Source organism: Chiloscyllium punctatum, chromosome 7 (assembly GCF_047496795.1).
Source record: "Chiloscyllium punctatum isolate Juve2018m chromosome 7, sChiPun1.3, whole genome shotgun sequence".
NCBI classification, from domain to species: Eukaryota; Metazoa; Chordata; class Chondrichthyes; order Orectolobiformes; family Hemiscylliidae; genus Chiloscyllium; species Chiloscyllium punctatum.
In genome coordinates, this window is record NC_092745.1 from 102,659,320 (window position 1) to 102,673,891 (window position 14,572).

The 14,572-nt window shown below is 38.1% G+C and overlaps 1 protein-coding gene across 3 annotated transcripts in view; it reads left to right on the forward strand.

The window, feature by feature from the left end:
• usp24 (ubiquitin specific peptidase 24) overlaps window positions 1-14,572 on the forward strand; it is a 187,091-nt gene that overhangs the window by 76,871 nt on the left and 95,648 nt on the right. For 2 of the 3 annotated variants that reach the window (XM_072574455.1, XM_072574457.1), the window contains exons 25-31: window positions 290-400; window positions 2,092-2,190; window positions 3,905-4,063; window positions 4,734-4,819; window positions 5,392-5,485; window positions 9,595-9,753; window positions 12,805-12,902. In XM_072574455.1, the coding sequence (XP_072430556.1) occupies window positions 290-400; window positions 2,092-2,190; window positions 3,905-4,063; window positions 4,734-4,819; window positions 5,392-5,485; window positions 9,595-9,753; window positions 12,805-12,902 (806 nt within the window). The remainder of the gene's footprint in view (window positions 1-289; window positions 401-2,091; window positions 2,191-3,904; window positions 4,064-4,733; window positions 4,820-5,391; window positions 5,486-9,594; window positions 9,754-12,804; window positions 12,903-14,572) is intronic. The other variant, XM_072574456.1, reaches the window with a different exon arrangement.

Below are 14,572 nucleotides of genomic sequence, written 5' to 3' on the forward strand. Positions count from 1 at the left end.
CAAACTCGGACTTGGTACTTCCAAGTCTTTTCTAATATATTTTTCAACATTAACTTGATTTGTTGTCCTTCGTGAAATTATCGAGATCCACTTGAGCAATTTTGTTTGTTTCTAGTACAAAAGCACATTGTCTCTGGCATTTGGCACTTTTGGACGATTGCAGAGTATATCAGATTTCTGATCTTAGATTGTGCATGTTGGTACCTCAGTGTCCTCTCTCACTGAACTATTTTTATTTTGAGGTCAAGATATTTTCACTTTTAAATTTGTGACCATTTTTATTTTATAGGATCTGTATTCTGTTCCTCGGACGATCTTGCCTCATGGCGCCTCTTTCCTTGGACATCCTGTAACTATATCAGTCATCTGCGAATCCACAAAAGAAACATTTAGTATAGAGGTCAGTGTTGTTCAAGCTCTGATTTTGTGAACCCACGCAGAATTATTTCAAACTTAAAAGTCATTTGCTTAGTCAATTCTGTTTTCACCTCCTCTTCTAAAACCAGGAAAGATTCTTAACATTTTTATTAAGCTTCTGTTTTTGTTTTCCTTTAAACTTATAACACTTTTTCACCATTTTCCAATAACTGGATAACAAATATGTGAAAACTACAGTAGAAATTTCAGAAGGCAAATGTTGACTGGAAAAAGACTGTTCATTCTGTTTTTATGAAATATATTTCTATTGATACACCCGTATTTTGTTATTATACTACAGATTAATTTCTCTTCTCCATTTAAAGCAAAGCTTTCAGAAAGATTTTGTTATAGAACGTATAAAAGGAAGAGTATTATGTGCCTCTGGTGGGTGTGTTTTGTGCAGGGGAGGCACATATTCATATAATACCGGCGGCAAGCTCACCACTTCTCTGAGGTTACCCATAGAAATATAGGATACATCATACACCCTTGTATGATCAAAAGTCAGTAGGGCTTGTTAAAAGCTCACTTGCTTTATACTAGTTCATCATGGACATTCGCCTGAAGATAGTAATCTCATTCCTTCCTCCATGCATCTCCTGGCCCCCTTGACCACCTCCCTATGCATTCCAAGCCCTGTTCAGCTCAATATCCCACATTCAACCAAGTTTCATTGAGCCTCCTCATGGACTTGCCTGAAGTACCAACAATGTTCACAACTGAGTTTGTTGCATTACACAAATTGTTGCAGTTGGGAAAGGTGAAACAATTAAATTCAAAGCAAATTGTAACCTATGAAAAGTAAAATTGAACGTAAGGAGGAAAATAAAATAAGCATGTTCATGATGAATAAAATAAAAATCTTGACTTGTGCATTTTTATTTCAAATTGTTGCTTGATGTTTCACTCCTGATCTCTAATATAAGGAATGCCATGCTACGGAGATACAGTGAGTATCAGTAATTCAAAGGGTCATCAGTAATTCATAGAAAAATATAGTCATTTTTGATACTGCAACTGTCATTGTCACCTTTTCTGTGCTGAACTAAATTTAGTTGAGCACCACTGTACTTAAGGATGCACAAATGCTGTCTTAGTGGTTTGATATTCTATGATATAATTCATACAAATGAAGTAGTAAATTGTCGGCCTGAACAAGCTCTGCTCCTAATCAGTGATTTTGATATTTAAGCTTGGCCTAAGTACGAATGGAAGTGCTGAGGTCAATCTTTCAATACATTGAATATAACATTGGATGTTTTACAGTTTGAAATGCTAATTCGTTGACAAACTAGTGAAGTTAATGCTATCAAATGATTTGTCAGATTTGCAGGATAATAGGGGTTAAACTTTCTGTATATAAAATGTTTTAGATTTTAAAAATTTGATTGTTTTGTAGTTTGTCAAAATGTTTTCTAAAATGTTGGCTTTGTCTTTCCATGTCATTTAAATATGATTGCAGTTTTTTAACATATGCACTATTTGTGGAAGGCTCCTCAGTGAAATGTTTTAATTAAACTTTGCCAAATTTGTTTGATTAAGCTTAGTGCTATCTAGCATTTAGTCATGTTTAGCGAACATTAGCTATCCTAGTCAAGTATACCAATATACATTGCAATATTTACTTAACTGGTGCCTAACTATAATGCTGACAATCTGCCCACTTTACAGGCTCACAGCAATGAGACTATAGGGAGTGTCAGGTGGAAGATAGTATCGCATATCAACTGTCCATTGGATAACTTGCAGATATTTGCTAATGATAGCTTGGTAAGTAAAGGAAAAGAAAGGGGGAAAATAATTAAGTTGGAGATGAAAATTTACCTGACTCAGAATCTGTATTTCTTATTTTGGTTTGGAATGGGGAAATGGGTTTGGGATCTGTTGATGCTATAATTTTATTCAATTGCTTCAACATTGGGAGAGAGTGCTTTCACTTCCACTTTTTCTAAAAATAATTGATCTCATGTAAGCAGTACCTCATTTATTGCATCGCTTAATCACAGTCTTTGTTGTGCCTGCCCATTTGAATTCAAGGCCCTTAAGTTATTTTGCATATGTGGGTGGCCATTTCTAGGAAGGACACCAATTTTCTGAGTGTGAGTATATTCAATGATGCCTGCTCATCTAAACCTGTCTGCAACCTTTTGATACTGTTGACTTCACCTTGTACTTGCTGATCAAATTATAGCTCCGTTGGATTCTAACCGAAGTGCGTGTATCAGTGTTTCCTCAGTACTTCATGGACTGATTGTTGCTCCCTCCCCATTCCACTTCTCTCGTCCGTGCTGCTCCTCTATGACATCACACTTAACCACAATAAAATAAATTTCTGCAGATCTTGGTAACCTGAGATTTATAAATGCAACATTAGTTTCCATATATATAATAATGACAACAACTTCAATTTTGCTAACACTTCTCTTGACCAGTGTCTCTGATTTGTCGGACTGCTTATCAGACATCAGGTACTATATGAGGAGAAAATTGTTGCTACTAAATATTGAAAAGATCGAACTTGTTGACTTGCTACTCCACCGCAGTTCCCCAGCCAATGGATTTCATCTCCTTCTCTGTCAACTGTCTGAGATTGAATGAGGTTGTTGGCCACACTGCTGCCACATTTAACCTCAAGGTGTGCTTCCAACCAAGCATTCATGTCATCAGACAAAGGCTGTTTATTTCCACAGTAATATAGCATGAATATTAGCTCATCTGAAACTCTCATTCATCCGTAGTTTAAATCTTGCCATGCATATCCCATGCCTATCCCATTTCATTTATGGCCAGTATTTCTGCATCCTATTTTGCAAAAACTTGAAAATCATTTCAACCTCTGCTGTCCATGTCCTAAATCTCAGCAAGTTCTGGTTCTGTTCATTCATCACCCATGTGCTTATTGATTGATATCTGATCATGCGTAAACATTGCTAAAATTGGGTAAAATCCAATCCTACTCTGAATAAATTGTTTTGTAGTTTCTATGACCGCTCTTCTGTTTGCTTTGCCACTTTAGCCCGTTTGTTTTGAGCTTCACTATCTAATTACTGGAAATGAGAAGCTATTGTGGTCCTAGAGCATCCTATTTAAATTTGTACATATCTCTTAATCAAGCCGTTATGTAAATCTGGACAATAATATCTGAAGGTATATGTTACTATTTTAGATCCCTGATTTATTCATTACTAGACTGTTATGGGAAAAGATAGCAGCATTTTATAAATTTGTTCTTTTGGCATTTGTTGCAAGTGATCCTGGATGACAAAAAGCAAAATGTAGCACTGCTTTGCCACTGCAATGTTTTTATATTTTGTATCCCCCATTATTAAAAAAATGAAGTTTCTAACTTTTCAACGAGGTTCGTTCTTCTTACCAATTTTGATGTGAAATCAAGTTCAAGTCAAGTGACTTTATAACTTCATTTGCACATCATGTTGCTTATTTTCTGCCAATGGCAATAATGTCTGCTCTTTCTTTTATCTAGCTGACTATGAACAAAGATCAAAAATTACTTCACCAACTGGGATTTTCAGATGAGCAAGTGTTAACTATAAAGACACCTGTGATGGGTACAGCATCGGGGAGTTCAGTTGATTCATCTGCCAGTAGTGGTGTCTTCAACTCTGCTTATGCTATGGAACAGGTTAGACATGAAAGGTTATAAAACAAAACCGATCAAAGTATTTAACTTCAGATAAAGTTGTTTGAGATCAGAGTTATGCTTTTGGCTCAGGTTTCCAAATATTCTTAAGCAGTCTGAAACTATGTTCTCAATCAGTTGAATTATTTTCACTTTCCATTGAAGGATTTGCAGAAATATGCTGCTTTTTGATATTCTTTAAAAATGGAATGACACAAATTCTAAATAAAAACCGGCAGAACTACAGATATCATAAATCAGAAAGAAAAATAGAAAATGCTGGAAAAGCTCAGTAGGTCTGGTAGCATCTGTGGAGAGAAATCAGAGTTAACGGTTTAGGTCTAGTGACCCTTCTTCAGAACAAATTCTGGTCGGCCATAGAATGGAAGAGGCTCATCATTTACCATAAATTACAATGATTAGATGTCGGTCATAAAGCAAGACTCTCTAAATGTGCTTGTGTTGAGCATTCGATAAAAATACTCTGCAATTTGTACTTTCTTGTATTGCACTTTTCTAAATTGATGTAGTTCTGTATTGTCCTGCTGAATATTCATTCAGCACAGTTGAATTCAATGTTCCTTATTTAAATGGAATTCAAACTGTTTGACATTTGTTTTTGGATATCTCTGCTAGTGTTTTTTTCTGACTAGTTTCTTTTCCTTTATAACAGGAGAAGTCACTGCCTGGTGTTGTGATGGCATTGGTGTGTAATGTGTTTGATATGCTTTACCAACTAGCCAACCTTGAAGAGCCAAGGTGAGATTCCATAGTTTCAAATGGGGTAATATTATATATGTAATTATCTTGTTTCATCAGTAAAATCACAGCAATCAGGCCCTGTAGAACTGTTCATGATATTTTAAGTGTTGGCAACATTTTACACATGTTGAGTGTCAAAACGTCCAGGGATAACCTGCTATTCTCCATTGAAGGAGCGAAGTTCACATTTTCATGTTGGATATTTAAATGTAACAAGTCCTGGAATTGGTAATTAACAGTGACATATATCAAATTATCTGCATTACAGGTCTGCATGAAAGAAGCTCAACCAATCAGTAATCCTTTGAACACAAATTTAGTCCATTTAAGTTGAAGTCAAAATTCAATTCCTTGAGAATGTAAAATACATCTGTTATTGTAAAATGCAAATTTCAACTGTTTTACATTTGCTTGACCCTTTGTTTCATTATCATTTGAACAATTTGTCATATGCAACAATGTATAAAGTATGTATTTGTCCAGGATGCCAGCCTAAAATTATTACTAATGCTGCCTCCAACTTTGGTTTATGTTAAACAAATATGCTTATTTACATGTTCATCTTTCAGGATAACCGTGCGTGTTAGGAAGTTGCTGTTATTAGTACCTACTGATCCAGCAATTCAAGAAGCTCTGGATACACTTGATGCTTTAGGCAGAAAAGTAAGTTGTATTCTTTTACATATTCCCAATGTTAAAATTATTTTTTAATGAAACACAGCAGGATTTTCCTGTCTTATGGTATTAGGAAAAGGGAACATCCAAATTTTACCTAAAGCTCAGAAGTTTTAACAGGATAGTTAAGTCCCTTAATGGTTTCTAGGTGAATCTTGATGTTCCTGGGTCATTGTCACAAACAGAAAAGTTTTTCTGTTTGAAACAACCTAATCTCTCAGAATCATTAACAATATTGTCAGTGTGTCAATGTACACAAAAGCTGTTTATTAATCATGATAGAGCAAGAAACTGAAGTTCTTAACTGCATATAAAGAACATGCCTGACTCTAGTATAAACACTAGAGTAACTCTATAGCTCAAGAAAGAGCCATTGATCATCTGAATAGTTCAAATCCAAGTAAGTGATTCCTCAAAAGTTCCACCAGTTCTACTAGGATAAAGTTCTACTGGCAAGAAAGACATGTTAATATGGCTCTATCTTGCATGGGCAATGTAATGCTTAAAATCAACCCTAACTTCCATAATAATGAGTGCATGGAATTAAATCCTTTCATGAACATCATGCAGCTTCTGATACTTAAATATTTTTCTGAAAGCCTTCCACATTTCATAATAGATCTAAATGCCATGTTAGGAATTACCATTTACCTGTGAAGTTTTGATAAAGAACAAAGAAAATTTACATCCCAGGAATAGGCCCCTTCGGCCCTCCAAGCCTGACCCGATCCAAATCTACTATCTAAACCTGTCGCCCAGTTCCTAAGCATCTGTATCCCTCTGCTCCCCACTTGCTCATGCATCTGACCAGACGCATCTTAAATTAATCTACCATGCCTGCCTCTACCACCTCTGCTGGCAACGCGTTCCAAACGCCCACCACCCTCTGCATAAAGTACCTGTCGCATGTATCTCCCTTAAATTTTTCACCTCTCGCCTTGAAAGCATGACCTCTTGTTATTGAATCCTTCACCCTGGGAAAAAGCTTATCTCTATCCACCCTGTCTATACCCTTCATGATTTTGTAGACCTCAATCAGGTCCCCCCTCAATCTCCTTTTTCTGAATGAAAACAATCCTAACCTACTCAACATCTCTTCATAGCTAGCACCTTCGATACCAGGCAACATCCTCGTAAACCATTTCTGCACCCTCTCCAAAGCGTTCACATCCTTTTGGTAATGTGGCGACCAGACAGTATTTTAAATGCGGCCAAACCAACGTCGTGTACAATTTTAACATGACCTGCCAGCTCTTATACTCAATACCCTGTCCAATGAAGGCAAGCATACCATATGCCTTCTTGACCACTCTATCCACCTGTGCAGCAACCATTAGGGTACAATGGACCTGAACTACCAGATCTCTCTGTTCATCAACTTTTCCCAAGGCTCTTCCGTTCACTGTATAATTCGCTCTAGAATTAGACTTCCCAAAATGCATCACATCACATTTGCCTGGATTGAACTCCATCTGCCACTTCTCCATTCAACTCTCCAGTCTATGTATATTCACCTGCATTCTTTGACAGTCCCATATGCTTTCTGCTACTCCACCAATCTTCGTGCCATCTGCAGACATGCTGATCATACCAACAGTGCCCTCTTCCAGATCATTTATGTATATCACAAACAACAGGGGCCCCAGCACTGACCCCTGTGGAGCACCACTGGTCAGCTTTCTCCATTTCAAGAAACTCCCTTTAACTACTACTCTGTCTCCTTTTGCTCAACCAGTTCTTTATCCACCTAGCTAGAATACCCTGCACACCATGTGACTTCACTTTCTCTATTAGTTTACCATGGGGAACCTTATCAAACTCCTTACTAAATTCCATGTATGTGACAGCTACATCCTTCATCTATCAACTTGGTCACTTCCTCAAAGACCTCAAGTTGGTAAGGCACAATCTCCCCCACACAAAACCATTTTGCCTATTACTGATAAAACCGCTCTTTTCTAAACATAAATAGATGTTATCCCTCAGTACCTTCTCCAGCAACTTTCCTACCAGTGACGTCAGGCTCACTGGTCTGTAGTTACCCAGAATATCCCTTCTTGTGCAGGGGACAACATTAGCAACCCTCCAGTCCTCCAGCACCTCACCTGTATTTAAGGATGCTACAAAGATATTTGTCAGGGCCCCAGCTATTTCCTCTCTCGCCTCCTTCAGCAACCTGGGATAGATCCCATCCGGTCCTGGGGATTTGTCCACCTTAATAACCTCTAGCCTACCCAACACATCTTTCTTACTTGTATCAACATGTTCCAGAGTTTGCTCTAATCTCATCATTCATCATATCCTTCTCCTTAGTGAACACTGATGCAATGTAATCATTCAGAACCATTCTCTCAGGTTCGACACACAGCCTTCCTTCATTATCCTTTCGTGGACCAATCCTTTCTCTAATTACTCGCTTCTTTTATAAGAATAAAAGGCTTTGGATTCTCTTTAATTCTGCTATTTCATGACCCTTAGCCCACTTGATTCCTTGTTTAAGTCTGGTCCTACTCTTCCACTATTCCTCAGGCCCATTCTGTTCTTAGCTGCCTGGACCTTATGTACTTTCCCTTTTCCTCTTGGCTAGTCGTATGATTTCTCCTGTCATCCATGGTTCATGAATCCTGACTTTCCTATCCTTTGCTTTCAATGGGACATGCCTATCCTGCACTATCTTTAACCTATCTTCAAATAGCTGTGTCCAATCCACATTTCCCAGCTCCTGCCTACTTTTGATATAATTGGCCTTGGCCCAGTTTAGTACTCTTCCCTTAGGACCACTCTCATCTTTGTCTACAAGTATTCTAAAACTTACAGAATTGTGGTCACTGTTCCCGAAGAAATCCCCAACTGCAACTTCTACCACCTGGCCTGGCTCATTCCCCAACATCAGGTCCAATATAGTCCCTTCCCTAGTTGGACTGTTGACATACTGCTCTAGAAAACTTTCCTGGACGCTTCTTACAAATTCTGCCCCATCCAGACCTCTGACACCTAAGTGTCTCCCAGTCAATGTTGGGAAACTTAAAATCTCCCATCATCACTACCCTGTTGCTTCTACATTTTACCATAATCTGTTTACCTATTTGTTCTTCTATCTCACGCTCACTGTTGGGAGACCTGTAATACAGCCCCAACAATGTAACTGCACCCTTCTTATTTCTCAACACCACCATAATGCCTCACTACCAAAGACCTCCATAGTGTCCTCCTTTAGCACAGCCGTGATATCATCCCTGACTAGCAATGCAACTCCTCCCCCGCCTTTTACTTCCCTCCCTGTCCTGTCTGAAGCGTCTATATCCTGGAACATTTTGTTGCCGGTCGTGCCATTCCTTCAACCAAGTCTCTGATTGCAATAACATCATACCCCCAGGCACCAATCCAAGCCCTAACTTCATCTGCCTTACCCACTATACTCCTTGCATTAAAGTAAATGCACTTCAGGCCACCAGTTCTTTTGTTAATCTGATTTTAAGGATGTATTCTCATAATGGAATGTACGTTTTTTACCAGCTTCATCTGAGATTTCAAACGTTCTGTACAAATTATTTTTAGCGGCTTATGTGAGTCACAAATGAGTTACAGAATGAGTATTAATGACTCTTTAGGATCTTCAAAATCTCTTTTCTTGGACTTCGGTATCATGAGCACAGGTCATTTTCGAAGCCCCTAATTAAACCTCTACTTTTGAAAGCTGGAAAATTAAATATATGATGTTTATAAATGCAGTCCCACTCTTGCTGTATCTTTCACAGATGAAGCACCTGAAGGCTGAGATTAGGTCCAGACGTCCTACATCTTTGCAGCTTGTTACTTCCACTTTTACCTGACTTGTGTGAAATCAGCTGGATGTATCATTTATTACATCAGCTATATCTCCCAGCTGTTTATTCAACAGAATATTGAATGGAAACTAGTTTGAACTTCTATGCAACTGATGCTAGGCTGGTACACAGCAGATACTGGAGTCAGGTTCTTTGTGATATTGTAGAGTTTTTTTTGCCTGGATGGTGAATTATTGATTATGCAGCGTATTAAATGCCAGAAGATATGAAGAATGATCGATTTAAACTGAATGTTGATTTTATTCTTAGCAGAAAACATTACTGACTGATTCAAGTCATCAAACATCAAAGTCACCCTCGCTTTCATCGAAGCAACAACATCAGCCCAGTGCAAACACTATTCTGGAGAGTCTGTTTAGATCATCGGCACCAGGGATGTCCACCTTCAGAGTACTGTATAACTTAGAGGTATGAGTTATTCAAGTTATGAAACCTTTGGATATTATTTTGCAAGAGACTGGATCATCTCATTGCACCTCCCAATGAGACCTTTATTATGCTGCCTCATTAAGCCTTCAATATATCAGAGGAAAATAATTTATAGTTGTTTGACACCCTACTCATTCCACATGAAATTCTACTTTATTCTCAACTTGAGAATGTATAAAGGTTAGATTCCATTTGTTCAAAAATGAATTTAGAGTCATACAGATATATAGCACACAAGCAGACCCTTCGGTCCAACGTGTCCATGCTGACCAGATATCCTATATAAATCTGGTTCCATTTGCCAGTGTTTGGCTAATTTCCCTTTCAACCTTTCCTATTCATATATCCATCCAGATGCCTTTTAAATGTTGAAATCATATCAGCCTGCACTGCTCCTTCTAGCAGCTCGCACACCACATTCTGCATGAAAAGGTTGCCCCATAGGTCCCTTTTCTATCTTTCCCCTCTCACCTTAAACCAATGCCGTCTAGTTTTGAACTATTTAACCTATCCATGCCACTTATGATTTTTCAAACCTTTATACGGTCACCTCCCAGTACCTCATGCTCCAGGGAAAATAGCCCTCCCATAGTCAGCCTCTCCCAATAGCTCAAACACTGGCAACATCCTTGCAAATCTTTTCTCAACCTTTCAAGTTTCACAACATCCTTTCTATAGCAGAGACACCAGAATTGCATGCAGTATTCCAATAACAGCCTAACCAAAGTCCTATACAGCCACAACATGACATCCCAGCTCCTATACTTAATGCACTGTCCAATAAAGGCAGCATACCAAACATCACCTTCAGTATCCTAACTACATGCAACTTTCAAGGAATGATGGACCTGCATTCCAAAGTCTCTTTGTTCAGCAACACTTCCCAGGACCATCCCATAAAGTGTGCAAGTCCTGCTGTGATTTACCTTTCTAAAATGCTGCACCTCCCATTTAGCTGAATTAAGCTCCATCTGTGTCAATCTTCGGCCCATTGGCCCAACTGATCAAGATCCCATTATGTTTTCAGGTAACCTTCTTCACTGGCTACTACACCTCCACTTTCACTGTGATCTGCAAACATACTAACCATACCTCCTATGTTCATGTCCAAATTATTTATATAAATGACGAAAAGCAATAGACCCAGCACCAATTCTTGTGAAACACTGCTGGTCACAGGCCTCCAAACTGAAAAGCAACCCTCCACCACCACCTTCTACCTTTTATCTTTGAGCCAATTCTGTATCCAAACAGCTAGTTTTCCTGTATTCCATGTGATCTAATCTCGTTGGCCAGTCTCCAGTGAGAAACCTTGTCAAATGCCTTACTGAAGTCCATGTCGATCATATCCACTGCTCTGCCCTCATCAATCCCCTTTGTTACTTCAAAAAACTCAGTCAAGTTAGTGAGACACGATTTCCCGTGCACAAAACAATGTTGACTATCCCTAATCTGTCCTTGCCATTCCAAATACAAGTACATCCTGTCCCTCAAGATTCCCTCCAGCAACTTGCTCACCACTGATGTCAGGCTCACCAATCTATAGTTCCTTGGCTTTTCTTTATCACCTTTCTTAAATAGTGGCACAATGTTAGCCAAGCTCCAGTCTTCTGGCACCTCAATTGTGACTATCGATGATACAAATATCTCATCAAGAGACCAAGCAATCTCTTCCCTTGCTTCCTACAGAATTCTAGGATACACTTGGTCACATCCATGAATTTTTCCACCTTTGTTTCAAGATATTCAGTACCAACTCCTCTGTAATGTAGACATTTTAAAAAACTTCGTTATATATTTCCTCATACATTTTCTGTCTTCCATATCCTTCTCCATACTGAACACTGCAAAATGCTCGTTTAGTATCCCCCCCCCCTTCTCCTGCAGTTCCACACGTAGGTGGCCTTGCTGATCTTTAAAGACCCCTATTCTCTCCCTAGTTACCTTTTTGTCCTTAACGTATTTGTAGAATCACTTTGGATTCTTCTTAACCCTATTTGCAAAAGCTATTTCAATTTCCCTTTTTGCCCTCCTGACTGCCCTCTTAGGTTCGAGGGAGTCACTCAATTTCAGCTCTCTATACCGGACATATGCTTCCTTCTTTTTCATGAGTGAATCCTTAATCTCGCTAGTCAACCAGCATACTCTACACCTGTAAATGTTGCCCTTCACCCTAACAGGAACATTTGCTGGCACATTTCGAAAAGGAATGAGCATATTTTAAACAAAAACCATGATAATTGAAATCACTCAATGTTGCAGTTTCAACTTCCAGTGTGAGACCTTTCACCAAGGTTTCTTTCAGTTTTTGTAAAACTAAAATCATTCGTGAACTCCTAATCAGTGGAGGTAATCCTGGTGACTCTCCATTTGTTAGGCATAGTAGCATCCTGCATCCACTGAAGCTGAGTATTAATTGAATTCTCATGTTCTGCCCTAATTGTCAGCTAGATCTGATGCAGTTTTCCTCACGTCTACTATTTTGAGCGTGTTCATGAGCAGTATAAATTTCATTGTGTGTCAGTTTCTCTCAATTTTGGGTACTTTTATTTATAGAATTAGTTTAGATTCCCTACAGTGTGGAAACAGGCCCTTCAGCCCAACAAGTCCACACCAACCCTCTGAAGAGTAACCCATCCTGACCCATTTCCCTCTGACTAATGCACCTAACACTATGGGCAATTTAGCATGACCAATCCACCTGACCTGCACATCTTTGGACTGTGGGAGGAAACTGGAGCACCCAGAGGAAATCCACACAGGCACTGAGAGAACGTGCAAACTCCACACAGATGGTCACCCGAGGCTGGAATTGAACCTGGGACCTGCTATAGTAACACTAAGTGGAAATAGTTTATCTCTTGATCTTTGGTTAATATTTACCTCATATTCTTGTGAAGTTGCCATTTTCTTGACAAAGTTCTAGGTTTTATTCACTCCACTCATTAAATAAATGTTTTATTTGCCTGTTGGTGTAGAATGTTATTTGGTTCCTGCTGTTGATTTGGACTTGTTATGCTGTTTGTACAGGTTCTTAGTTCCAAGCTGATGCCTACTTCAGATGATGAAATGGCAAGAAATTGTGCTAAATCTTTCTGTGAAAACTTCCTCAAAGCAGGAGGTTTAAGGTATGGATATGTATTATTTTGTCTTTTCCTTTTGGTTATTTTCATTCCACCTGCCATTCAAGCACCATAAAACAAACTTGACCCAATCTGATATAATTATTTTTCTCCATTGAATATCAAATGTTTTAGTAATTAGTTGAATCACTTAGAAAGACTTTTTATATTTCAGAAATTTATTACATTTAAATAATTTGCCAAGATGGGAATGCCTCACTTAATATTGCAATGCTACCATAACAAGTTAGAAGGTGAAACTGTACTCGGCCAATTTGGTTGGAATCTACTATCTGGTATATTGTTGGTCATTGAAACCAGAACTGAAAAATCTTCAGAAGTTCAGAGGGCAGATCCTTGTTGAATAATCTGTTTTAAGACTTCACCAAGCTAAAGGTGATCTCTCAACCATTGGCTGAAATGAACTTCAGCAGTTCTGCTAAGTGCTAAACTTTGCTGTTGTCTTCCTGGTGTAGCACCATAAAAATATATATTCTCCCTCCAATTGTTTCAACTCCTCATAAGTAGACCACCATCCAAATACGTTAAAAACATTAGAAAATATATTTTCAGAAAATTTCCATTCCAGGTTTCGATTATCGTCGAAAACTTCTTCCCTTAACCTGTCAGTTTCTCTAAAATTGGCCTCAATTATTCAACATTTTTCCTGGCAGTTTCTATTTAGAAGCATTCCATTCTGAGATGCAGCAAGGTTTATATTCATTATGTTCTTTTAGCCATTGCAACGTCATTGTATCCAAAGGCAAGCTTTCAACCTTACAAAGATAACAGATCTCCCTGAACATGATTTTGTTATAATGTACAGTCAAACTCATAATTTATGACTTTATAACTTTTCTTCCATGATAAAATCATGTTGGACTTGAAATATTAACTATTTTCTCGTTCTAAAGACACTGCCAGACTTGCTCAATTTCTCCTGCATTTTGTTTTACTTCAGATTGCCAGCCTCTGTTGCTTTTGTAGGTTTTATCGGTTGCAGTTGTGCTTTTATAATTAATTTGAATGTGTACTATTGACTTCAGATTGGCAAAAGCTGCTTCTGATTAGTTTGGAGTTCCATTAAATATAACATGCAGAGTATGACTTGAATTTTACACTAAACCTTTCCAATTGTATAGTATTGTGTAGTTAATGCTTATTATAGCAAAGCACACAAGAAGTGAGCTGGAAACTGCACAGCCACCTTAAAACTCACCAATGCGCACTGCTTAAAATAATTATTACTTTTTACAATCATTGTCTCATTTTGGGAACTGATTTAAAATTATTTCAGCTTTACCCTCATGACAACTGAGAAAATAGTGAGATTTTTTTTTATTTTTGCGTTTGGAGTGAAAATGAAATTTGCATTTCATAGGCCCAAGCAAACACTTCAGTGTATTAATTCTGTGATCATTTCCGAATAGTCTTTTGAGAAATTAACAGATCACCTGATTTAAAACATTGTTCATCAATATTCTGATTAATAGCTCACAATTTAAAACATGAACAATTAATAAGATTTACTGACGAGGTTATTAGATACTGTAAACCTGGTGACACTTGTCACAACTGATCCTGTGAGAAATGATTTCTAGAAAGGATTTTTGACCTATTCTAGATTGATTTTAATTTTTTTGCTACAAGTTGAGCTACTGGTCCTATGTCCAGGA